This window comes from Sander lucioperca, chromosome 9 (assembly GCF_008315115.2).
Source record: "Sander lucioperca isolate FBNREF2018 chromosome 9, SLUC_FBN_1.2, whole genome shotgun sequence".
In the NCBI taxonomy this organism is placed as follows: Eukaryota; Metazoa; Chordata; class Actinopteri; order Perciformes; family Percidae; genus Sander; species Sander lucioperca.
The window spans coordinates 16,269,702-16,297,317 of record NC_050181.1 but is presented as its reverse complement, the minus strand read 5'-3'; the positions used below and the strand labels follow the sequence as shown (position 1 = coordinate 16,297,317).

The window sequence follows — 27,616 nt, the reverse complement described above, 5'->3', positions numbered from 1 at the left end:
TAAGCATGTGACCCCGTTTTAACTCCACCCTTCAAAGAATCGGAATCAATCCTAACGATGCCTAACCCTAGAGAAACCACACCATTACTACAAGTGTAGCAGAGTAATATATATATATTTTATAAAGTCTTCAATGAAACAAAGCCAACTTAACACATCCTGGTCCAACTACTGAAATCCAACATAACATTCTTCAGCAGGACAGGAGTACATACCCTCATTGTGGCCACAGGCACCAGACCTCAAACCAAACATCACACATCCTCATCATGAGACACTGGGATGGTTTCAAAGTGTGGCAATGTGGATTTTCAAATTCTGCAAACAATGCAAGTTGCGATTGAAGCAACATTTAACATGTTGAAATTCTGACAGTGTAAATGTAATGTTCATTAAATACCATCAGAATTAGATTTTTGGTAGTAGAAATACCAGCTGACTAAAACTAGTTATTGGTAGTGATCGTGTTATTCTTACCAAAATAAAAGCCTAGATGTAACTTTACACATTGTGTAAAGTTGAGCTGCACCAAACAAGGAAGAAAAAAAACTCATGTCCATTAATCTGGAATATTTATTGTGCCAACATAAATATATCTTAAAGGCATGCATGTATCCATACAAAACTGCATTTCACCAGACAACCATTCAAATCTGCCATTATAGCTTTTTAAACAAAAGATTCCAAAGAATGATGTGGCAGTTTATCACAACAGATCAACTAACACTGGCTACGCACGTGGATACTGACAAACTCTGAGGTATTACAGCCATTACTGTACAACGCCACTTTTAACCACAAGGTTGTTTTTCCAGTAGGAACAATGAAATTAGCCACTGGGCAGAAGGACAAAGACGACCTGCCAGGTCAATCTAACAAATCAAAAATGCCATTGAGCACTTACAGAACAAACGCAGCAAAGAAAAAAAACAAAAACAGAACTTGAACCTGTTAACTTAAGGCATATGCAGTTGATAGAATGTTGCCGATAAAAAGGCAAATGAAGGGATCAGAGGCTGGTTACTCCTCTGACTGCTGCTCAACTAGCACAATGTCAGCTAAGTCGTCATTGATTATCAGAGAGAGGTGAATTATCTGTGACAGCTGGGCCTCTAAAAGGGGGAGGAAAAAAATAAAGTTACTTGGCATCAAATGCAACACAAATCAGATTGACATTTATCAATTTCTAGATTGCTTTGCCCAGAGTTGACCAGTGTTGGTGATACAGGCTGCAGAGATGTCTGCCTTCTCTCCAATATAATGGAACTAGGTGGCACTTAGCTTGTGTCTCTTTCCAGAAATCATGACCTGGGTTACCACAGACCTGGTTGTTAGGATTTTCATGTAGGAACTACTTTATTTTTTTTTTAACCAAACTACACCTGCCATCCGTATCACCGCACAGAGGGAAGCAAGCTCATGGACGAGAGGCTCGGGCTAGCTGCTGGAGATTAGTTTATAGCTAACCCATACTGCTAGCTAACCTGAGCTAATGTTATAGCTCTGCCGATAAGGACGCCATTAATGTTTACATCTCGTGCTGTCACGTGCCTCAGGTCATGATTTCTGGAAAGAGACATTGCTGTATCAAGTTGTATTTTTTTGCTGCTCTGAGCACCACAAGCTAAGTGCCGCCTGGTTCCATTATAATCCTAGAGTAGGCCGATATCTCCAACACTAGGCAACTCACAGCAAGACAATCTAGATTAGATTGATACATAGAAATACAGGTAAGAGGAAAAATATGTACTTTAGAGTTTGGGGTTAACTGTCCCTTTGAGACTCGTGAGAAACTTCTCTTTTTAATGTATCCCACTACTACTTAATGCTTAATTTGTTACTTTTCCTCCGAAGAGTTACATTTCCACCTAAACTGATATAATAAATATAAATTGTTAATAGCAACACTTACCAAAGCTGTCATCAGCAGAAGATGACATTTCTTCCTCAAGCACACCTTCGCTGAAATCCTGAAAAATCATCAAGAAATTCTGAGTTTAGACAATAAGTGTGTTTTGATGTTCTTGTGGATTTGATGATGTTTACAGGGCATCTGTGGGCACCAGCTCAGACAAAGAATGTTCAGAGGCCTGGATAACATGCCACCGTATCCTGGTTTCTATCAGTATCAGTATTCTAAGCAGTGTTGCCAACTTGGCAACTACCTCGATAGATTTGGCGACTTTTCAGACCTTCGTGATTTTATTTCTAAAAAGCCACTTCAGACCATTAGGGCAGCTCTTCTGCCAACAGCACGGGGTCTCTCTCCCTCTCCTCTTGCGCTGTGGGCCACAGGCAGTCAGCCGACACAGCCAATAGGCTTTATGGAAATAATACGTGTCGACGTCTCCAATATGCAAAGGAGTGTATGATGTCATCTGGCGACTTTTGGAACTCGTGCTGGCTACTTTCGCTGGAAAAGAGTTGGCAACGCTGATTCTAGGTAGCATATCCGGGTCTCTCAAAACCGGGATAAGGCCTTGGCTGTGTCTGATATCATATACTGTGAACTGCATACTCAATATGTACACTATTGTTCAACTTACGTCTGAGTGAATAAACAGTAGCATGCATCTTTTTGGACACACTGAGCTGTAATTACGTCACTGTCTGAGAGGCTCCTTGCTGGTGGGAGACGTGTAACCATGGTAACCTGTGCCAAACTCCCCTCTACAGGCATCGTCCGATAAAGCCTAAATTACCGGAAAAGGTTAGCAACTATTTCAACGGCCGCAGGTGACAAAAAAAATGAATAAAAATAAAAAAAATAATTTCACAGTTTAAGAGCTGCCTTGGCCGCTGTCCATTTGTTATGAATGTCTTTACTACCGCATTGCATTGTGGGATATTTACGCCGTGTAGCGTCCAGTGTTTGCATACTACAATATTTTATCACGGTAATAAGTATGCAATTCACTTCCTATTGTTCTCATACTAAGGTTTCAGACATACTAAAAAAAAATCTCACATACTGTGATCAACACACTTTAGCCTACTGAATAGCATCTTAGTATAGGATCTGAGACTCAACCCTTATCCAGGTTTCTTAAACCACGATTGGTGTTTACATGCGCAACACATCACCAGAATACTCCAAAAACCCAAATAACCGGCATAGTCATGCGCACATCGACCCAATCAAATGTTTGTTTACAATAACTCCCGGGTAAAAAAAAAACATTCAAATTTAACAGCGCTGAGCAAACGGGAGCTGACATACTGTCATGTCATTCCTCTAAAATGCCTGTCTGACGTTGGGTTGGAGACCTAATTCACCCGTCGGGGCCACAGACTAAAGAAAATGACACCACCCAAACTACCTCTAGCTCACCCAGTTAAGAGCACGCACCCCATGTAGGCTGAGTCCTTTGCAGCGGCCCGGGTTCGAATCCGACCTGCAGCCCTTTGCTGCGTGTCATCCCCTCTCACTCTCTCTCCCCATTGTCACTATCGAACAAAAGGGAAAAGCCCCAAAAAAATAATCTTAAAAAAAAAAAAAAAGAAAGAAAGAAAGAAAAGATGCTAGACAGCAGAAACATCAGACAGGTTGGACCGCCAGTTTTAACTACACATCTTTAAACATTACAGCTGAAAATAAAAACATTTTTATATTATTATCCTTGCCTTGTTGGCCTTAATTGGGGTAAATAAAAAAAACAGTCGTCAAGACACAGAAGCGATTGTTGCGACATCACAACAAACCGGGATTCAGTCTATAATGCACTAGATGATAGTGATTTCACGATTCCAACTACGTCAAACATTCTGGATTCAGTAGCTGCAAAGCAATTACTGAAATAACAAATGTAGTTTGTATTTGAAAAACCATCAGCTACTTTTGTGCCTTCTGAATGCTCAGGTGTATTGAGGTTAGGGCTGGGCAATAGGGAGAAAATCAGATAGCACTATATTTTTGACCAAATACCTCGATATCGAGGCGATATTCTAGGGTTGACAATTGGTGCTTTAACAAAATATCTTCACACTTAGATTCTCGATAAATAATCATCAGTAATGTGGACATAATGTCCAAGTGGGGAAAAGGCAAATAACAGAACAGCTAGAACAGTCTGGTAAAAGTACATCACTTTACTGTAATGCAGCCTTTAAAACCAGTAAAAGACAACACTTGCCATATCACGATATCCAAGATCTAAGACGATATCTAGACACATCACGATATCGATATATAATATCGATATATTGCCCAGCCCTAATTGAGGTGTACTGCGGAGGCTGTGCATCACTGGAGTGAGAGGAAGTCTTGTGCTGGTTGATGTTTGTTACATGGCCAGCTGTGCAGTAGATGTCACACTGCGTTTCTGTTACGGCGAGCACTTGAGGTCCCACACAGCCTATAAAGTGCACTGTGACAAACATCCAACTAAAGCCTGGTTACTAGTACGTCCTCAGTGCCTAATTTACACTATGTAACGTCAGTGAGTCTACAGCTACATGATACCCATGACAAATACACACCTTTTACCTCCAGACACCCTGTCTATAAGGCAAGTATCAACACACAGTTGGACATCAACTCTGTGACTTCTATTCAAAGTAATTCAACCACCGAAAGGCATCCTATTTTTCCCTGAAGGCAAACAGTTACCTCATTTTCTTCGGGCGGCGTAAGCGCCAGCTGCTCGCTCTCCTCCCTTCTGCCTTCATGTCGTGAGTCTGAAATTAAGAAAAATCTGTATGAGGCTTACAACCCAGCAGAAGATGGTCCGTTTCTGCAGAAAAATAATGGAATTAAATGTACTGCCAAACGTGCATGCCTTTGTGTAAATTGGCATCAGTGTTAACATTTTACAACAACTAAACAATGGAGTGGACTTATTTTGACATTAATGAATTGTTTATTTGGAAATGAATGTAATCCCAATGCATTGCTGGCACATTTTGTTGTTCGTCAGGTCCGATACCTCTGCAGACGTCTGTCAGACAGATCTCTCCGACCAGACAGGTTACCTCTTCAACCAGGTGACTCTGAAAAGCAATAAAGACAGCATTCCTTTGTCAGTGACGTGACGTTTTTGGCGTTTAATTTTAGAATTGCATTGGTTGATCTCGATTACCAAATCTGGACAGGGAACTGTGTAGGCTCGTGGCTCTGTGTGAAATGACGGCGCTGCAAACACAGAGGCAGGTGAAACAGATATCCTGTCGCAATGTTTTTACTCAACCGTTACCCAAAGTTAAATATACTCTAAAGAAACGCAGACGGATCCAAGAGGAATCTGACAAACAATTAAGAGGATAGCAACAAACCAAAGAGTTCTTCCTCGTGAGAAGATGAGGTATCTTCATGAAGAGATGAGGTCTCGTCTTCAGTCTCAGAGTTATTCTAGAACACAACATATCGCCAATAACAGACTGCTGAGTGAAAGAAATCTTCAAAGCAAATCAGCATTCAGCTTGATACGCAATAGGGTTGGTTTTCTTTAGGTACCGACCGAATTACATCGGTACTACCGAGGACCGAATCACTTTATCAAACGGTGCCAAGTGTCCACACACACACACACACACACACACACTTTGTTTAAGTCACGGTGAGTCACGTGGTAAAGCAGTTGCAAGTGTGGTTACAGTTTTCAAAAAAGGCAGTTCAAAGTGCTTTACATGAAACATTAAAGAGCAATTTAAAAAGACAGAAAATAAAAACTAGAAGATAAATAGGTTTGGAATTACTTTTACAACTGAAATTAGTTATTTTTTTTATTTGGGCATTTCTGCCTTTATTCGATAGGAAAGCTGAGATATGAAAGGGGAGAGGGGGGGGGGGGGGGAGACATGCAGGAAAACCGTCACAGGTCGGACTCGAACCCTGGACCTTCTGCATCGAGGAATAAACCTCTGGATATGTGCGCCCGCTCTACCAACTGAGCTCACCGACCACAACTGAAATAATTTTTTGTTATTACAGAGGGAAAGTACTGAAAAAAGGTATAGTTGGTTACGGGAACCGAATTCCACGTACCGGTAAAAAAATAAAAATAAAAAAAAATGAATGGTACCCAACCCTAATACTCAATATTGTTTCAAACTGCTTAAAAACTGATTTCCATTTGACAGAAATTGGGTTGTATCTTACCTTGTTATGTATCGCCTGTAGGGAAAAGTCTCCTATTTCTTTCTCTGAGGGAGCTTCTGTGAAGACAATCACAAACAGACAGTATGGAATGCAAAAACACAACAAGATATAAACAGCGACTAAGAAGACCAATCGCGGACCGTTCTGTAGACCAGGATGATTAGTAGCTTTGGAGCTAATGGTAGTCACCAGTGGTCTGTGTCAACAATGGAAGTTAACTTTTTTGCTCACCTGCCACGGTGGCTGGTGGATTCCAAAATTCTACCAGTCACTTAACTTTGTTACCAGCCACTTTTTTGTGCAGTGTGTAACTGCATGTGAAAAATAATACAAGATCAACAATACTCAAGCATGTTTATTTCATAAGCTCCTAGTCCTAAAGCTATAGTGCGTAGTTTCCGTCGCCCCCATGAGGAATTCTAAGTAATGACAACAACACTGTCAGCGCATCCACATGATACAAGCCTTCCATGACCGTTTAAAAAAAAAAAAAAAAAAAAAAAAAAACTAGAACTGCAAGCAGTTATGACAGGGCCCAAGCCACTCACGCAAGTCGCCCCCGACGTCCCAGGGAGCGTGCGAAAGTGCAATCCGAAGACGGGCGGCGGGGAGGCAAATGTCGGTAAATATCGAGAGGCGCGAGCCGCGACGTCTGCGGCACGTCGCTGTTGCAAACGTAGCGGTCAACAGTTCACCTCCACGCATATGCAGACTACCTTTAAGAATTCTCTACAATAAACAAACTTCTTAACCCCCCTGACCGCAGGAGACAGCAGTGAGAAATGAGAGTGACCGAGAGGGTGGAGGGGGGAGGCAGGTGTGGTGGTTGAAGGAGCAGGGGAGGTGGTCAAGATGTTGCAAATGGCGTCATAGGTGCTGATTTATGTTTTCCTCCGTGGGTGCTTCGTGGGAAATTAAAAATCAATGCCACCAACATAACCAATCACACTATGACAGACTCTCCACTTAGCACCAACTGCAATGTTTAATTGCACAGTATCGGCGCCTATGAATGGTGTTGATTTTGGATTGAAAAAGTGAGAGAAAAGAGTTGCATTTGTCCACTGTGAAGGTTCTAGCAACTTTGTCAAGTGGGTTAAGTAGTTTGTTTATTGTACAACACCAGGGGAGCACACAAAAGCCAAAGCCAAAATGGTAGGAGGCAAACCTCAGTAAATATTGAGAAGTGTGAGCTGCAAGGTCTGTGGTACATTTCCATTGCAAATATCCCATTAACATTGAGTAAAAGGGCCAAAACTCGTCTACGTTGATTATTGCGCCCCCTAATGGCCGATCTTCGCCAAATTTGGTACAGAGCCTCAGAGCGGCATGCCGAACGAGCACAGAGCACGAGTACAAGTTTCGTGTTGATTGCATTTACTGTGGCAGAGATATTGCAATTGCAAATTCCCCATTCAAATGCATTGAGTTATTGGCCAAAACAAATAAACGTTGCTTATAGCGCCCCCTAAAGGCCGATCTTTGCCAAATTTGGTACAGAGCATCGTAGTGGGATGATGAACAATGATCTCAATTTATTTGCTGATAACATTTAATTTGGCCGAGATACGATACGTGTGTGGTAGCTAGCTAGGAACATTTGTTTGGTCGTCAAATGCGCAAACTTCAACGTAGCAAAATTCCTTGGGTAACTTTTGGTCAGGTCCATCTGGAGATGATACCTGCCAGGTTTCGTGCTGATCCGTCACACGGCCTAGGACGAGTTCGAAAAAGTTGGTTTTGCGCATTGCGCGATATTGCGGAAAAAAAATGTAAGCGAAAATGGGCGTGGCCTATATGATGTGATTCAACTTCATTCAAGGAACACGTGGATGTAAGTATTTTTTATGTGCAATGTATAATGTGGGAGTTAAAGGCAAAAAACATAGCGCCACCTAGTGGTCCACATGTGTAATTTTTGGTATGTGTAGTCCATGACCCATTGTCTATCTACACTGTAAATTTAAAGTTGTTCAATTTAGTGTAAGTAGTAAATTTGGACCTGGGTCCCATAGGCCACGCCCACTTTGACCCCTCAGTACCCCACTCAAGGGATGGTCTCAAGAGTGGCCCTAGATGTTACCCAACAAATTCTGTAAAAATCAGATGAGCGGTTCATGAGATATAAACTTTTTGTACTTGTAGCGCCCCCTAGTGACCAATTTTTGTAAAACGCGTGGGGGACCTTCAGAGGGTCATGGCAAAGAAGAATCTAAAGATTGATGGCATTTATTTTGTCCGAGATCTGGCAAAGTTGCCGTTTTCATAGTTAGCTACACAAATTTGTTTGTGCGTAATATGTGCAATTTTTATCCTATCAAAATTCTTTTTATTAACTTTTTGTCAGGCCCATCTGGAAATGCTACCTGCAAAATTTCATGAAGATCGGTCGCACGGTCTAGGAGGAGTTTGAAAAAGTAGGTTTTTGATAAATCGCGATTTTTCACACCTAAAAGTTTAGGCGGAAATGGGCGTGGCCTAAATCACGTGATTCAGTTGGATCCAGGGAACGCGTGGATATATGGTTTTTGAATGTACGGTGTACGTGTGGGAGTTATAGGGCCAAACGTGGTTTTTTTCTGCTATAGCGCCACCTAGTGGTGGAAGTGGGTCAATTGTTGCACCTGAGGTCCTTGCGGAGTTCTGGACCATTCCTGAAAATGCCAACCCCCCACCATGTATGGTTTCGGCTGTAGTCGGAGTTTTAGGCGGAGAAGAATAATAAAAATGAAAAATCTTTAGAAAAACAATAGGATTCTACAGCCCTGCTGTACAAACGGCATAGCTTTGCTGTTGCCCATTCTTACAGACTCGGGCCCCTAAAAATAAGTTAATGTGCGGGAAAGTCACCGGACCACAATCTTCTGAACATAGTCATACTGAGAAATACAGAGAGAGTTGTGTGGAGCTGATAGTCTTAATTAGCTTTATAGCAACTCATGGCAATGACCTTAATGTAACGGACGCTCAATTTCAAAAAGTTACGCACTAAAGTTTTAAGGAAAATACTAACTCTCTCTCTCATGCAAACACACACACACACAAACCAAAGTTCATTTAGCCTAATGAGTTTGGCAGATTAAACAAACGCTCCTCCACCCATCCTCATCAGTTCCATTGTGATCTTTTACTGGTTCATAATTCACCATGTCATACTTTATCAGATCATATTTGAACAGGAGCTACACAAAAAAGAAGAGAAACTATTACATTGGGCAGTGACATTACAACTTAAAGTCCCACTCCAGAGACATTTTAAACTATGTAAACTATTCTGTTGTGATCAATATTTTTTTTAACATGGTTTACCCACATAAAAAGTAAAATAAGAGTCTGAAATGGGCTGGAAGCACATCTACCCTTTCGCCCCCATTGAGCAATTCTGGATCTGGCCTGGCCCCGCCGACCTTGCTCACGCTTGGCGTGACTACATTATAGCATCTACCTCAGGTTGACCACTAAAGAAGCAGTGCAAGTTTTGATGACTACAAACATTGGCGCCTCAGCCATGGCTTGTCATGTTTTGAGCCTCACGCTGGGTTCAGTCAGGAGGCGGCAGAACAGCGGTCTCGCGTTGCCCCACGACATGGCCACCTGGACGGGCGGCTCTGTGAGCTCGCGGTCTGCAACTTTAGGGTACCCTGTCTGACACCTGACGCGTGTTTACTACATAACGAACAAAAATTGTCAGGCTTGTCTCGTCGTAAGCTAACCAACGAAGGTGCGTCTCCTCTAAAAGTGTCCGAGTTAAACTTTTATTTACCCGCCACCGTGGATAAAATTATAACAAGTTGTAATATTTTAGCATATTAACCTTGTAACCAAAGCCTGCAGTAGTTGTTATTGACCATCTTATGGTGTGTTATGCATGTTGTGATAGAGATGACTTACCAATTATTTGTTCATGAAGAAGCACCCTACAAGGGAGCGGCGATGATTCGTTCTTGACCTACAATTTAAGAAATTGCAATTTGTTTTTTTATGTAAAGAAACACAATTTCAGACAACCAAATTAACTGTATTAGAGGCTTTTATTCCCAGTTCATATGCTTTCCCGTTAATACAACTCAAAACTTGTTTACCCTTTGTCTTGATAAATTCGCTATTATGTACTGTATATTTCCACAGCACCACCTCTGTCAGTGCAACAGAATCATGCCGTACTCCGTCTCTCTTCTTCAACTAAAATGGAGTTTTCATACACAAATTCATTCCAGTCCTTTCCCGTGTTTCTTGATCAAATTCCCATAATTGAAAACATGGAAAACCGGAAAACTCCCACACATTGTTTTTTGGGCTGTTTAATCAACCAGCCTTTAAATGTTCATGATGGCCACAGTTATTTGAATGCTGTCTTTTATATGGTAATTTGCGGTATCCCCTGTGATTAGATTTATAGGGCGTTTTCACATTAGGTACAATTGATCAGTACCGTGCCCGAGTTTTAAATTTTGCTTGTTTCATAACTGGTTAAAAAGTCCTTGTAGTCGCATTAAATAGCAGTCCACTTTTGTATTTTGGTACAGTTGGTTTTCACTCCTGTCCCTAGCCCGGGTCCCCTGATGTGAAGGCGCCCTTAAGTTTCAAATTACGCCTGTGTTCTACCCATGCTGAGCTGCAACTACACCACAAAGCCTGAAAGCCAGTATAAAAACATGCCAGTGACCTTTTGAAGCAAATTACCATTTCCTCTACTGTCGTACTGCCGAGATATCTGGCACGGGTGACTTTGTCATCACCACTTGGCTCATTTGGATCTGCAGTGCAAAGGGGGAGAAAAAGCCAAATCAGTGATAACACAAAGAAATGATGCTGCATCCACTGCCAACTACTACAGTGAGGAAAATAAGTATTTGAACACCCTGCTATTTTGCAAGTTCCCCCACTTAGAAATCATGGAGGGGTCTGAAATTGTCATCGTAGGTGCATGTCCACTGTGAGAGACATAATCTAAACAATTGCCAAGCAGCTTGGTGAAAAAAGGTCCACTGTTGGAGCAATCATTAGAAAATGGAAGAAGCTAAACATGACTGTCAATCTCCCTCGGACTGAGGCTCCATGCAAGATCTCACCTCGTGGGGTCTCAATGATCCTAAGAAAGGTGAGAAATCAGCCCAGAACTACACGGGAGGAGCTGGTCAATGACCTGAAAAGAGCTGGGACCACCGTTTCCAAGGTTACTGTTGGTAATACACTAAGACGTCATGGTTTGAAATCATGCATGGCACGGAAGGTTCCCCTGCTTAAACAGCACATGTCAAGGCCCGTCTTAAGTTTGCCAATGACCATTTGGATGATCCAGAGGAGTCATGGGAGAAAGTCATGTGGTCAGATGAGACCAAAATAGAACTTTTTGGTCATAATTCCACTAACCGTGTTTGGAGGAAGAAGAATGATGAGTACCATCCCAAGAACACCATCCCTACTGTGAAGTATGGGGGTGGTAGCATCATGCTTTGGGGGTGTTTTTCTGCACATGGGACAGGGCGACTGCACAGTATTAAGGAGAGGATGACCGGGGCCATGTATTGCGAGATTTTGGGGAACAACCTCCTTCCCTCAGTTAGAGCATTGAAGATGGGTCGAGGCTGGGTCTTCCAACATGACAATGACCTGAAGCACACAGCCAGGATAACCAAGGAGTGGCTCTGTAAGAAGCATATCAAGGTTCTGGCGTGGCCTAGCCAGTCTCCAGACCTAAACCCAATAGAGAATCTTTGGAGGGAGCTCAAACTCCGTGTTTCTCAGCGACAGCCCAGAAACCTGACTGATCTAGAGAAGATCTGTGTGGAGGAGTGGGCCAAAATCCCTCCTGCAGTGTGTGCAAACCTGGTGAAAAACTACAGGAAACGTTTGACCTCTGTAATTGCAAACAAAGGCTACTGTACCAAATATTAACATTGATTTTCTCAGGTGTTCAAATACTTATTTGCAGCTGTATCATACAAATAAATAGTTAAAATATCATACATTGTGATTTCTGGATTTTTTTTTTTTAGATTATGTCTCTCACAGTGGACATGCACCTACGATGACAATTTCAGACCCCTCCATGATTTCTAAGTGGGAGAACTTGCAAAATAGCAGGGTGTTCAAATACTTATTTTCCTCACTGTATAAATGGTTATCACATTGCATGCCTGGCACGTTATGCTGTTCAAAGGGGTGTGCAAAAAAAAATCCGATTCACATTTGTATCGCGATTCAAGCTCTACCCATTCAAAATCAATTCATAGAATTCCAAAAATCAATTCATATTCTTTTATATTTTATTTTTTTTTACATTTTTTATTTTATTTTTTAAATTGTATGTCTACTGCAATCACATGGGAAAAGTAACTACATTTACATACTGTGAATCGATTTTTGAACCGAGAATCGTTTTTGAATCGAAAATCGATTGTGAATCGAATCTTGAGCCTAAAAATCAATATCGAATTGTGACATTTTCTGGATCGTGCACCCCTAGCTGTTCATTCAGAAGCCACCGAAATCTGATACCTGTGCAGACGTCTGTCAAACAGGCCTCTCCAACAGCACACGGGACCTCTTCTTCAACAGAGCACGGGACCTCTTCTTCAACTGTACACAGGACCTCTTCAACAGCACAGGTCACCTCTTCTTCAACAGCGCAGGTCACCTCTTCCTCAACAGCGCAGGTCACAGCTTCTTCAACAGCACACGGGACCTCTTCTTCAACTGCACACGGGACCTCTTCTTCAACAGAGCACGGGACTACTACTTCAAAAGAACAGGTCACCGCTTCTTCAACAGCACACGGGACCTCTACTTCAACAGAACACGAGACCTCTTCAACCCCGTCACCCTGAGCAGCCATAGAGACGTTTGTCAACATGTCAGAATTTATTTTTAATTTTTTTTGCAGTGTGATTTTAGAATTATTTGGATTCAAATCTTTTACCGAATCTTGAGAGGGAGCTGTGCAGGTCTGCAGCTCACTGTCTGCTGTGTCAGAGTCAGCTAGCAGGGCTGCAGATACAAAGACCGATTGTTTAGAGAAGCAACTAATGTGTCGACCGAAGACTAGAAATTACCACTCCTACCGATGTGTGTTCATTGTGCTCATGTTTGCCTTGTTCCATTTGTATTGCACACAGAGTATGTACACATAGATGCTAAATCAAAATAAAAGCAACAATTCAATATGTCAAACAATGAGATAATGTCATTAAACCTGAATATGTATCCTGGTGATGAGCCAAGGTCTCCTCTCCAGTCATCAAGTCATTCTAGAACAGAACATATTATCCATCACTGACATGCACACTATGTCAATGAGTCTTGTAAAAACGGTCATACAGTACACTGGTACTCTAGTCATCTTTACAGACTATGGTTATAACAAAAAGTAAAGGAAGAACCACCATCCAAAACACTGCGTTTCCTTAACATTACCTCAGCATGTGTGGCAACACATGGCAGCTCTTCCTTTGGGACATCACCTCCACTGTCAATTTCCTGCTCTGTAGGAGCATCTATTGGGATAATCACAGAATACAGTAATTTAAGAACACAAGGTATAACACACACTTATTTTAGCTATTTAAATGTATTTTCACCTTCAATATCATACCCTTTGTTGAGTGTGACTACTTATTTAACTTATTTTTACCTATTGCCCTTAAAGCAAAGATGCACTCCAATTTTCTGTCTTTTCTTTTTAATTACCTAAAGCTACAGTGTGTTGTATGCTAATGTGATAGCTTGCCTTAAAAAAATACAGATAGTTTAAAAGCCTAAGCCTACAATGTGCATGGTTAGAATATGGAATGCCTCACCCAACGCAGGAAGCACACAGGAGGGCAGCACCAATTCAGTCTGATTCTACAAGATGAATAAACACATAAGTAAAACCAAGAAATTCAAAAATGAGGTACATCGGAAAAGAAAAAAAGAAGTAGGCCTATTTATTTATTTACTTCTTGGGCAAAGTGTCCTTTTATGTACAGTGTGTAGCAATACAAACAACTGCATGTACCTGCTTCAAGTCTTCAGAAAGGTTATCCTGCGTCTCAGGCAGATCAACGCTCTCCCTGGGACGAAGAGCTTCACGGGAAACCTTTGGAAGAACGCATCGCCCAATTAGATTTCATCAAGTCTGTTTACCCATATGTACTCAAGTATACCTTCACACCAACGTACTGTCTGCAAAAGTCATTGTCGCATAATTTACCATTTTCGCTGTTGTTGTACTGGTAAAATATGTATCCCTTGCTATGGTAACCTCGCTGCCATCTCTTTCCTCAGTCGGATCTGGAAAGGCAAAGAAAAAAAAAAAAAAGAATTTCCTTTAAAAATTATTAACTTCACACAATCCCTGACCACAGCTTAACAGGTGACCATCAGTGGTGACTTGACCCAATTGATTTACAATGTTACTTCCCATATTAACATGATTTCCATTTACTAATTTACTTTTAGCTGCTTATTTAAATCGTAAACAAAAAGGTAAAAGAAGGAATTAATGTGTTGCTTACCAGAAAAATGTATGACGTCAAAGCTGCTTTCCATGCTGTAGGCATTAACCTCTCCAAGCAGAGACTCATCCAATGGAGAACTCAAGTCATCTGGCCCTATAATGTCCATCAGCGAAAAGCCCTCCTCTTCAGCGCTTCGTTCCGTTTCCACTGCACTCTTGTCACAGCTCACGATCAAAGTGCTTTGGTCACCTCTGTCAGTAAGTGGAGGAAACATGGTTTCGTCTATGCCACTATCGCACGGCAAGACATCTGCGTGGGTGTCCGCAAACTCGGCGGTGCTCTGCTCTTCACCGTGGTCTCTCTGAGGGGGAATGCGAGCATCAGCGGTATCCAGGCCTTGGCCTTCGGGACACTCGAGGTGATCCTCGGGGGGTGCAGTCTCTTGCACAGTTGAGTCACGCTGCAGTGGCCTTTCGTATGATGTGGTCGGTCCAACTGCACCAGGTTCGTTTTCCCTCGCGGAGCTCTTCCACCAGGTTTTCAGTACTTCATTTAGAACCTGGCCCTCACATTCCATCAGCACAAGGCATTTGATGCGTCCTTCTGCTCTTGTGACTCTGGTGACAGTCAGCTGTAACACACTGTCTGCTGTGAGCGCTGACAACTTATCTACTGCGCCGCTGTCCCAGGATCCACGTGACGCATCAAAGCCTTCAAGCGCGCACAAAAATGCCTGTTGAGGACTTTCCATCAGGTCAGGGGGCATTTCTCTCACATTTGTAACGTTGACTTGGGACTTGTTCCCATAGTCTACAAAGAGAATAGACAGCTCATCTCCATCTTTGTCGACAACCTCTGCGCGGTACCAAAAATCGTCGTCTGAAAAGAGAGCAACGCATGGGCTGCCAGGGGAGAGAGAGCCTGCGTCAATAGGTTTGCGATCGGCTGCATCTCCCACTTCTGAGACACTTGAAGTTATCTTATCAAGCTCTTCCGAGTCCGCAGGCTGACACCAAAAGGTCTGATCATCATTTATAGCTGTGATGTAGACCTCCAACTTCCGTCCCTCCAAAAATTCTTGTTGGTGGTAACGCATAGAGCAAGGGTTATGCAACAATTTCTCCGAGTTCTCGGGCACGTTCCTGGTGTCAGAGTTCTGGCCAGGTTTTTCCTCGACTTGTTCAAATTTTTCTGGGGCAGTTTCAAAACCATTAGTTGAGCATTTAGTGGGTGCTTTACACTTGACAGTCTCGCCACTGTCTTCAAGACTGACTTCCCACACAGACCCTGACTGCCTGATAAACTGGCACTTGAGCACCTTTTCGCCCCCATCGCCGATGTCTTCTTTGAAAGCCGACACCACTTCTGGGTCAAGCAATTGCTCTTTTCCAAGACCCGCAGCCTCGCTCAGCATGCAGTGTGTGCTGTACATTGGAAGTTGCAAGAAAGTCTTTCGGAGTCGGCCTATCTTGGAAATTGGCATCTCTGCCGTATTTCCGAAATCCACAAACTCAACAAGAACCATTGTTTTGCCGTGGATCTCTTTGACAACTGCTCGATACCACGAGGAATCCTCTGCAAACTCTGCTTGAACAAGGTCGCCCGGTCGCAAGTCTTTGACGTCGTTGGTTTGTGGGGTGGACTGGGGATCATTTAGAGTTTCCACAAGGGAGAATATTTCCTCCTCCTCTCTGACAAGTTGCACATAGAAACTCAAAGGGCTGTTGCAGTGCGAGACATAAACCTCTGCTTCCATATCTGATGTGATAGATTTTGATGGCAGGTCTGCAAGTTTAGGGAATTTTTCAGCATTGCTTTCTGTCTGGCATTCTGTGCCAGGTGATTTGGACTTGATGAGCGGTTTCGTTTCTGTAGAAAGACTCTCTTTTCCTGGTGTGATAAAGGCACCGGTCGGCTCAGAACCATTTCCTGTGTTAATTGGCGTCGCTCTACCTGACTGCCTTTGGTGTGGAGGTCTGTACAGCTCTAACGGAGCGTTGCGTAAAGGCTTTGGGGCTGACTGCAGATTCATGTCGGCATCCCTAATTTGACGCGCTGCTTTTGTGGCGGAGACGTTTTTCTTGATAGTTTGAGTGTGATCTTCCATTTCTTTAGTTTGCTGTGGGACAACTTTTGGAGTCTGTTGTGTACGATTTGCTGGAGCCTCAAGTGCTCTTCTACCATGGTGGACAACCTTGTCTTCTGTGTGCATCTCGATCCGAAACAACTTTTTGATCTTTGAATTAACCTGAGTGTTTCCCTGATACAGTTCAACCAGCAGTTTCCCATCAGGTTCTCGGGCCACTATTAGTGCTCGAAATGTACATTCTGTAGAACTTGTCTCAAACCAGCTGTTGGCCTCCCTGGGAACATTGGCAGGGACATCAGAGAGACTACACACGACTGCTTGCACAGGCACAGACATGATGTCATTAGCTTCTCTGGGAACTGGAAGCAAGTCAGATTTTTGCACCTCAATGGTGTCACCATAATCCACAAAGTGAACCAGAATCGCCGGCTTTGTGGCCTTGATCTGTCCCCTGTACCACTGCCCATCAGTGTACTTTGCAAAGCACAAAGTTCCAAAGACTGTCGGGAGCTTGACATTTTCAAGCTGATGACAGAGATTGCTCACTTTGACATTTAGATCTTTTATCACATCAGCATTCCTCTCGAGCTGGCAGTAGAACTGACTAACATTGTTCACACATGTCACTGTGACCGGTTCCTCAGTTCCAACTTTGACGTTGTGGGTTGAGAAATAGTATGTGTCCAGACGGAAAGATGGCCCAGCAGCTTTCTTGGGAGGAGCACTTTTGACTAGATTGGCCATAGTGGTGCAGACACTCTCGAATGGAGTTTCTAGATCCACAATGTTGAAAACAATCTTCTGCTCATTGTACATGACAGCATATATGGTGGCCTTTAAACTCACTAAGTTGGATGCCGCTGTTTCCACAAAGCTGTGGAACTTTGCTATTGCGTCTTCATTCCACTCATTTATGGCAGACGTGGGGTCAACAGGGTTTAAGAGGCTGCAACGAAAAGCTTGGCCACGTAGAGCAAGGAATTGTGGGCTGATCCTCCTCAGGTCAGAGAGGGCGACTGTCTCCGTCTGGCCGTAGTCAACAAACAACACATCCACATCAGGCATTTTATGTTTCTGAATTACCATGGCCCTGTACCACATTCCATTATCAGGGTGGCGAGCAACACAAGCGGTTTCCAAAAGGGGCTGAAACTCACTGCCTGCATAATAAGCCTGTATGTCTTGCATGAGCAATTTCAAGTGCCCTGCATTTTGTACTAGTTGGCACCAGAAGTCATTTGGGCTTTCGATGTAGGACACACAGACATCAAGGACACTGCCGATGGGAAACATGTGCTCCTTGAATATACTAATTCTTTCAGTACTGGCAGGGCCAAATGTGTTTAGGGCTTGTAAAGGCATTATTTTGTTCCTGTGTACACCTAACAGCCTGGCATCTGGGAGTTGTGGTGGAATAGCAGGTTGCGTGGTCATTTGAGCTATGGGTTGTCTCTGTGTTTCAGCCTTTTCAGCAAGGCTAGAACTACACATCAGTGTACTAAGATCTTTTTCTCCCTGAGCTTGAGGGTCTGTTAGTTGGACAACATAGCCTTTGTTGTATTTTGCCTTCACATGTACAGTTAGTGCTTTATCTGTAACTGCTTTGATGAAAAACTCGCATGCACTTTGACTCCATTTTCCATCTTTCGGCCTGACACCAGCCAGGGAGCATTTCAGTGCAACACATGGCAGCTTTCTGAACTCGTCAAAGAGGGTATAGACGTTACTCCTGTCAACCACTTCAGTGTTTCCATAATCAACAAAGAACACCTTGACTTTTGTTTCACCAACTTCAGCCACAGTTGCTCTATAGAACTCACCATCGGCTGCCTTGGCAGCACAGTAGAGCCCAACAGTTGGATTTCTCACCAGGTTTGTGGTAACTGAATCTTTGTATAGATGGTACATACTATCCATCAGTTGATCCAACTCATTTGCATAGTTCTGTGTCTGGATCCAAAACTGTGATGGGTCAGATGCATGCTGAACAACTGCCACATGCGATGAACTGAGAGCAAGGTCTTCAGCTGGCAACTTCCCTACTATTCCTTTCCCTTCTTTTTCCTCTGCATCCTTTCCAGGAGTTAACACCTTTCTTTGAGTTCCTTCTTGCTGGGCTGGATGCTGATGGCTGTATGCAGTGCAACGGATGGCATAATCTCCAAGTGTTTTTTCACTCTCCAGCTGAGCCGAACGCTGTTGGCCGTATGCGGGGTTACAGATGGCATAATCTCCATGCGTTTTTTCACTCTCCTTGGAACCAAACAAGCTGTTAATGTTTGTGTTTTCATCCCCGTAAAGGGTGACATAGTGAACGCCCTCAAAGATGCTTTGGTACTCAAATTTGGCAATCACTGTCTTTTGCAGGAGAAGGGCCCTGAGATGGTCAATCTGGCTGGTAGTCCATCCAACCCCTTTGTCAAGGATTCCATGGAGGGAACAGACGTAAGTCACAACGGGCATCCTGAAGAACTCTGCAGCCAGTGGTCTTACACTCTCCACTTGAACAAGCGCTTTTGTTCCATAGTCAACGTGCAACACTTCCACCACATTGTTGGTTGGGAATACCTGCTGTAGAACAGAGCGGTACCACCTGCCGTCACTTCCTCTTGCAGCACACGGACACCCAATCATTTCTGGACTTACGATGCAATTGGTTATTCTGCCCTCACAGCACTGTGTGATTAGCCCTGAGAGTTTCTTCAACTCCAACGAAAAGACCTTCAACTGACAAAAGATCCGCTGCGGATTTGTCACTTCTGTGACTATGACGGTCTCCACAGTTCCTGTTGGCAGCTCAGGGTACATGAAGACCTCTTTCTTATGAAGTCGCTCGCCTGCTCCAACGGCAATCCGAGTCTCTGGAGCCACCTCAGCCCCGCTGTTGGACTGCAGTGACCTAAGAACAAAGTCATGAAACACATCTGGAGACAGCTTCTTGGCAATTCCCATCTCATACAATTGTTTGGATATGCAAGGGATGTGCAGGAGAACTGTTCTGTGCGCCACCAGTACGTCTTGCACATGTGCCTTCACAGACTTCCCGGAGAGAGATTTCAGAAATTCAAGAGCCACAGGAGACCATCTGTTTTCAGGCAAGACTGGCAACACGTTAGCTAGCACACAGAATTCCACTTCGGGTGGTAGGTGGAAGTGCTTCTTCTTACCCCAGGCAAGCTTACTTGTGGTGGTGCCACATGTCTTTCCTTTGTCGATAAGGAACACACTGTATTTCGAGCCATTTTTTGAGACTATGCGGGACCTGTACCAAGTACCATCGATCTGAACCAAGCACTGGTCACCAGGATTTCCTTCAAACTCTTGAAATGCGTTTCCAGGCGATTGAATGTCTTCGGCAAGGCACTCATAATCTGCTGTCCTCTCCTGGCAAAATGTTCCCCAAAACTCCACAAGCACACATTGGGGATGCAAGTGAGTCCTGGTTATGAGAATTGTTACATCTGACCCACGTGTAGGGAGTCCTTGGGTTGAAGACATTTTGGCAGTTTCATGAATTCCAGCTTCCCATGATTTGTCACCTCTCATCAACACAGACGTTTGAGCACTGAAGGTTATCTGGAAAACACACGCACACATACAAAAAGAAAAAAAAAAAAACACACGTTGAACACAACACAGCCACTCACTACTGGAATTATTGTTCACCTGCAACTTAAAAGACTGATAACAATTAGGGATGCAAACCATTTTCCTTATTAATCTGCTAACTTCCCCACAATAAAATCATTGGATCAATAAAATGATTACAATTTCATAAACACAAAATTATGACAATGAATTGTTTTATCTAACCAACATTCCAAAAGATATTTAGTTTACCATCACATAGGACAAAAAAGCAACACATTTGATAAAAGTGTCAGAAAGAAATGTTTGATATTTTTGCCCTAACAATTATTATTAAGAATCAACTATCGATTAATCAATTCATTGTTCAGCTCTTCCCACAATAGCTATTTTAACACTAGAAAGGCATTTTTAAATGCATGTAACTGTTATTATATAACCCCTTTATCTCTCAATCCATTACTCAAATGGGTTTATTAATCATTTAGTGAGTTATGGGGGGGTGTGGTATAAAAAGAAAAGGAAAAGATGATCTTTTATAGCTAAAACCGCCAGCGGGTAATTCTTTACCCCCGCTGTATACCACTGCGCTCAGCATTCACAACACAGCCGGTCGCCTAGCAACGCGTATTGTTTAAACGTCTTTTGACAAGGCATATCACAAGCTAGATTTGGACATGAGTGAGGGAGAATCGGATCAGGGAGAGATCAATGACCCGTCATTTTCATCAGATGAGGAATCTTCATCTGAGGACAAGGAGCGCCCAGCTCGCCCCTATTCATCGCAGCGCACCAGCCCTCAGACGCTGACGTGACCGGTGCCTCAGTCACAGTCAAGCGATGTTACACATCCTAGTTAGACGTAACTCGTGTAGCATTTTCTAACGTTTGCTAACTGCACTAGTAAGCTAAAGTAATTATACATATTTATATTCTTTAGTGTCGGCTCAACCAATAAGGGACGGAACTGTCTACAACTGGGAGCACACACTGAGAGCAGCCTGTGTGTTTGTGTGCGTTTTTGATCTGTAATGAGCCTAAACCCCAAAGGCCATAAACTGACTTTTAAATAGTTAGCCTACTTTGTCAAGTACTTATTGTAGCGTATTAGTGTATTCTACTGTGTTAAGAGACATTAAAATGCTTAGGGCAGTTCAGTCTACACCTTGGTGTCAACTTGCAGTGTAATTCATAAATGCAAAAAGATAACACTGGAAATAATGTTGTATGATGGTTAATGTTTCAATGGGTTATATGCTTAAAGCATTAGAATAGTCTGAATCCAGGTACTTGGGTACCATTTATTTAGATGTAATCATTGGATGTGCAATTCTATTACCATATATACATTTTTGCCTTCTTGGTATTCTTTAAATATTTCTGCAAAGGCACGTACCAAATGTAAATTATACAGTTACACATATCACATAGTAAGAATCTTACCATAAATGTTAGAGATCGTTACATAACTGTTTCTCTGTCAAGAGGATATTCAATTAAAGACCCTATAAATGTTTTTTACACAAGAAATGTCTGCAGACTATATCCTTAAAGGAGCCTTTTTATGGTTTTCTGTATTTCCGGTCATATCTATAATGTTACAATCTCGGATGTTAACGTTAAACGTGGCCGAAGCTTCAAATACTGAGGTAACCGCATTTAAAAGAAATTCCTGTGAGATTAAACCTCAGATTTCCAACTGTTTAGAAAGTTTCGGTTTCACCTGTTTTTTTCTACTCTCGGCTCCGCATCATGTTATACCGAGCTGGGTTTTCTCTATATGATAATCTGCTCCAGGCAGGCCCGCTACTGCAGTGTTTACGTTACACACACTGATACATGTAGCCACATGCTTACGGTAGAGAAAGCTGTAATCTTGGCTGCAAATGTTGCCAATTTCTCCCAAATTACGAGTCACATTCCTGCGGAAACATGTCCGTTTGTGTAGTATTTGGTTTGGAAGCCTTTAACGGCGGCTTTTGACGGTAGAAAGTGCTCCGCAAGTTGTCGCGGCGCATGGTCGCTTTCAGTTCAACATGGTCAGCTGGGAAGACTGGCTGAGCAGGTTCACCGCTACAAACATCTGTATGATTCTTTATGTACAGACCACAGGGAGTCAAACAGCCTTAACCCTTTGAACTCTGCAATAGAATTGGTCGGCCAGTGCCTACTTTGGTATGTTTGCTTATTGTGATGTTATTTCTTGGAGTATCATCAAATGCTTTATTCCCCTAAAATCAGTACAACCTAATAGACTGAAACGATTCCTCGAGTAACTCCAATAATTGGATTACTAAAAAACCTCAATGTAAAATGAGTTGCCTCGAAGCTTTGTTTAACCAATGTTACCAAGGTTGTATCGCTCACGGTGTTTCCGCACGGATGATTACTGTCGCACACCGGGCTGACGCTGCTGGCGACACATGCCATGAAGACTGACGGCGCAGATTACAAAATGAAGAGCGTTAATAGTGAGGGGCTGAGAGAAGAGACAGGCTGGGGAAAACGACAAAGTGTCCAAAGTTTGGAATCAGTGAAAACGTAATTAAAACAAAAACTCTGTACAGTGTGTCTACTGCAAACTGGAACTAGCTTACCACAATAATAGCACGACGTCAATGCTTCAGCATCTCAACAGAAAAAAGAGTCTAACTTAATCATCCATTCCACGAAGGGGACCCGACAAAAGTAAATCACAGAGTCGTCTGGACGATGAAACTACACCAAACACAACAACTGCCAAAAACAAAGACAGGAAAATACGTAGTGGTGACCCCAATTTGATCTAAAGAGCCGACTTGTTGACTATCCCTTCGGAAAAATAGCTGATTGTTGCGCACCTTTTTCTCTCACTCTCTCTTCACGGAGAAAAAGCTGATCAACGATCTACTAGCATAAGTGTAACAGAGCTGTGTGACATTGTAATTAGAAATGGTCCGATACCATTTTTTGCTTCCCGATACCGATTCCGATACCTGAACTTGCATATCGGCCGATACAGAGTACCGATCCGATAGCAGTGTGTCATATATTTTATCATATTTTAACAGCTGAATACTATCATCTGTATGGATGTGATATTATTTATATCTTTGTTGTCGGTCTGGCTCAGGTTAAACTCTTTGTGAAACATGAATGGCACGGAACTTTCTTTTATTATCCAGTTTGACAGTCAGTTATAACGGAAAAAGAACATAAATAAACTACTTTAACGTAGATTTTCTTTAGGGCTTTCTTACATGGTATCTGATCGGTGCATAAACTCCAGTACTTCCCGATACCAGCGTTTTAGGCAGTATCGGAACATCTCTAATTGTAATCAAATATATAAATGAAAATAGGTTGAGTATAACTAATATTTACATATAGGCCTGTAAATACAGATCAGTCTCAGGTTGAAACTTGTAGTTCTGAAAGTTAAGTTGCACAACTTAAGGTCATGTTTATGTATGTTTAATGTCTTAATGCCTTAGTTTGAGGTTGTTATTGCATTTCAGAAAATGTTTTCTTTAAAAACAATGTAATATGGCCATAATGCACTTAATGTTTAGTTTTGAGAGATTATATTGTAAGCAATGTAGGCAATAAAAATGTTGCTTTTCCTGAAAATTAAACCAAACTATTGTATAATAAAACAAATAAAACAAAAGTATCTTATCCGATCATAAATAAAATAAAAAACAATCATACGTGTTTCCGCGAATCCCTTACTGTAACTCTGAGAATTAAGCTCAAAAGATGCAAAAACTATTAAATTGTTGGCCATTGCAAATTTACAAAATACTCACAGCGTTTGATGTTCACGGACGATGACAGAGCCTGCCCAGATCTTGCTGAGAGCAGATGCAGTGGGAAATCTGAGAACAGGCCCAAAGCACACGTAAAAAAAAAAAAACAGAAACTCACATTGACACGGTTAATCATTGCATGCAATTAAATACTGAGAAGCAATAATGAAGATATGCAATAGTATAAAACAAAGTTCAGCCAGAAGCCAACACACTGCAGCAATCTTAATCAATCTTATCCACAAAAGGTAAATTCCAGTACATTGACATTATATGATTAAATTCACTTTTAAGAAATGTAATAATAAGTATTGAGCTTTTACCTGGTTATATTGTGTGTGTGTGTGTGTGTGTCTCGATGGTGTTTTTTGCCTCCAACGGTGCCTTCCAGGCAGCTAACCCTAAACATAACCATTGCCGCGCTGCCTGGGAGGAGACGTTGGGGGCAAAAAACACCAAAGACCGTGTGTGTGTGTGTGTGTGTGTGTGTGTGTAAGACAATAAGGATAGACCGATTATTGGCCCTGGCCGGCCGTTTTTTGGCAGTTTGCAGATTATCTGTAGCGGCGTTTTATTTGCCCGATAAATCGTTACAAAAATCTGTTCACGATTTTTAAATGACTTTGATTTAAAAAATTATATATATATATATATATATATATATATTTTTTTTTTTTTTTTTTTTTTTTTTTTGTGGCATTTTCAGCCTTTATTTTGGTAGGACAGCTCTCACAAAGTTCAGGGCTTCACCCTCAGCCAATGCGCCTTTTAGTCACGTCATCGAGCGAGCGCGGTAGTTCGGAAATAAACCAAATGGATACTGATGAAAACCCAGGTACTAGTGACGAGAATCAGCCAACCACAGCCGTACAAGGAAAGAGGTCCGAAAGACGTTTCAACTGGCCTATTTACAGCCATGTTCAGGGGCATATTCAGAGCAGTGCGTTAAACTTCTATTTTTGGTAAGCTACGTGAATGGCCAGTTGAATGTTAATTCTATAAAAGGCAAGCAGTTAAAGAGTGTGCTAAGAAATCATTCTGTTTTCCATACTGTACTTAAATTGGCAATTGACAAAAACCATTTCTCTAGAGACTGAAGCTGTAGCATGTTGATTGACATGTTTAAATTATGTAAAGACATGTTCAAGGAGTTCAGATAGAGCCTGTATCAGGGCCATATTTAGTTCAATGTGTTATATGTCACTATTTTTGGTAGCCTACTGTACTTAAATGGCCAGTATGTACTTTATTTTCTTTATTCATTGAAGCCTCTTATGTTTACAGGCTTGTGGTGATGAACAATGTGCTATAGGTGCCAAACAAATTCTATGTTTGGTACTGCCAATTTGTTTTGTCTTGCCATGGTTCATGCCATGCCATGGTGGAAAAAAATTGTGGCAGAGAATCGTGATGTCAATTCTAAGCTAAAAAGATGTTTATGTTTATGATTAATGCTTGGTTTTTTATTGACGGGAATAAATGTTCTATTTTCAATTTTTTGTTCATATTAGGCAAAAAATGTTTTATGATAATAAAAAGGGATTGTTTACTTCGTAGGCTGTGAACCTGCGTATCTGGGTCACATAACCGTGATTTATAACAAAAGATGTATACTGGCATTCATTTAAACTTTAATTTGTTTGAAAAAGTAATCAATAAAAAATATGATTTCACTAAAAGAGACAATGATATTGTTAATCGCAATTATTTCAGAGACAATCAATTGTCCAGCAAAATTTGGAATTGTTATAGGCCTAGTCCCGCCCACAACACTATCTGACTATCTTTTACTGTGTATCCTAAAGTTTTGTGTTGGCGTTTGTAACATTCCAAAATCTTAATTTTGACTTAAAGATTTTCATTTTCACTGTAAATGCATATCAGCTCAAAATATCGGTTATCGGTTTCATTAACTACTAATCAGTAACGGCCTTGAGAAACCAATATCAGTTAATCACTACATGACAAATAATCTATGTCTGACTCTTGCTCAATAATGTAGCAACATCTTTTCTGCCCCTCTGTCATTGCCGTTTCCTGGAGTGTGAAATGGTTGAAATGAGAAGAAGCAAGTCACACCATCCCCCAAAAAGGACATAGGTTAAAATGTGTATTTTGAAAGGCTTAACATTAACATACACATACACTTCTAAAATCTTAATATATTATAGTTGACTCTCGTGAATAAAAAAACATCCCTATGAAGAACAAAAACGCTATATCAATAAAATCAATTATTTGCCTTACTGCCATGAAAAGATCCTTTTGGAAACACCCACATGTGTATTACATCGCTAGAAAGCTTTTCACAGTACATTACATTAGGACTCAAACAATGTTAGAGGGCATGCATGGTGTTTGAAATAAAGGCCTCAGTGTTATGTCCCCCACAGAGGACAAATATGTAACGCCAGGTCTCCGAAGGATATCCTTCGGCTAAATTAGAAAAGGACCATATGTTTTATATTAGAGAGAAAAACATTAGAAAAATCAGCGATTTTCAAAAAAAGTTGCACTTTGACCTTTTCATTTGTTAAAAAGAAGTAGCTAACATTAACGTTAGTTGGAGGAATATTAGGGACTTGATAGACCAAACCTTAACTATGCTAATTGAATAGGCTACAATTAATTAGACCTAGCTAGCTAGGGGTGTGATGTTAACATCAATGTGGTCTGGTGTCTCTAAACACCAGCCAGAGGTAACGTTAGTGTTACGTTATACGTTAAATAGATGACACCAATTTACGACAAAGCCTTACAATAAGCTAGCACACAAATTTTGGTTTGAGCTTTTAATGTTAATCGACGGTAACATTTTTTTCGAATATACTCGGCTTACGAATCAGTTTAATTTATTACATTCAAACAGTTTTTTTTTCCCAGAACAATACAGCAACAACTCAAAACACGGTTAACTAAATTAACATTGTCACAACAAGGGCATGGTTTTGTTTAAGGTTAACGTAAGCTAGCTGACGTTACCTTTAGCTAGACGATAACTAAAGTCAGCGAACCTCCATTAGAATAGCTAGCTAGCTAGCTACTTCAGCACCGCAATCTTTGAAATGGTATTAGGTAGCTAGATGGGTTGAGTTGCAAGGGCTAAACTAGCTAGCTAGCGAGGACTCTTTCGCAACTCCGTCATTGGATACAGTGGAGGAGTACTAACTAACTTTGATTAGCACGACCAGTCATTTAGCTACAAATAGCGTTAACTCGATAGGAGTTGGCACAAAAAAAACTCACCCGTTTTACTTCAGTATATCTTGCCGATTCTTCGTACACTCCCGGCGATGGTAGCTAATAGCACAGGTTTACCGCGTTAATCTAACATCCACATCCACACAGCCGAGGCGGGGCTGACGTTATCCCAACCGCCTAAACTTTTCACATTCAACGTAACGTCAGCTAGCCAATGTTGGTTAACTTCTAGTGGTTTTGTTCTAATGTATGTACACTGTTGTCACTGATGAGACACAACTTCAACAAACTCACAAACAGCAAACCGACGTTAGTGACGGTTAGTCAATATCTAACCTCAACTAGCTTATCTCAACACCACGCTCGTGCCGTAAAAAATCGAACGTTTTTTCCCCCCCCTTTTTGTAACCTT

The 27,616-nt window shown here is 41.7% G+C and overlaps 1 protein-coding gene across 13 annotated transcripts; it reads right to left on the bottom strand.

Annotated features, from left to right (window-relative positions):
- Positions 1–555: 555 nt before the first annotated feature.
- tdrd6 (tudor domain containing 6) lies at positions 556–27,616 on the bottom strand. Of its 13 annotated transcripts, none has more exons than XM_036005093.1 (20): positions 27,250–27,616; positions 24,004–24,072; positions 14,596–20,203; positions 14,292–14,371; positions 14,097–14,177; positions 13,897–13,942; positions 13,514–13,593; positions 13,293–13,347; positions 13,020–13,087; positions 12,786–12,923; positions 12,599–12,692; positions 10,781–10,863; positions 9,989–10,046; positions 6,098–6,153; positions 5,272–5,347; positions 5,079–5,131; positions 4,926–4,989; positions 4,610–4,677; positions 1,913–1,970; positions 556–1,112 (listed from the first exon to the last, which is right to left on the bottom strand). In XM_036005093.1, exons 3-20 carry the CDS (start codon positions 20,171–20,173, stop codon positions 1,021–1,023), a joined length of 6,828 nt encoding a protein of 2,275 aa, XP_035860986.1. In that variant the 5' UTR covers positions 20,174–20,203; positions 24,004–24,072; positions 27,250–27,616; the 3' UTR covers positions 556–1,020. The 13 variants fall into 13 exon arrangements, with proteins under 13 accessions (XP_035860986.1, XP_035860988.1, XP_035860991.1 ...); XM_036005095.1 differs by having other exon boundaries at positions 10,781–10,854; positions 12,810–12,923; XM_036005098.1 differs by having other exon boundaries at positions 10,781–10,854; positions 12,599–12,668; positions 12,810–12,923.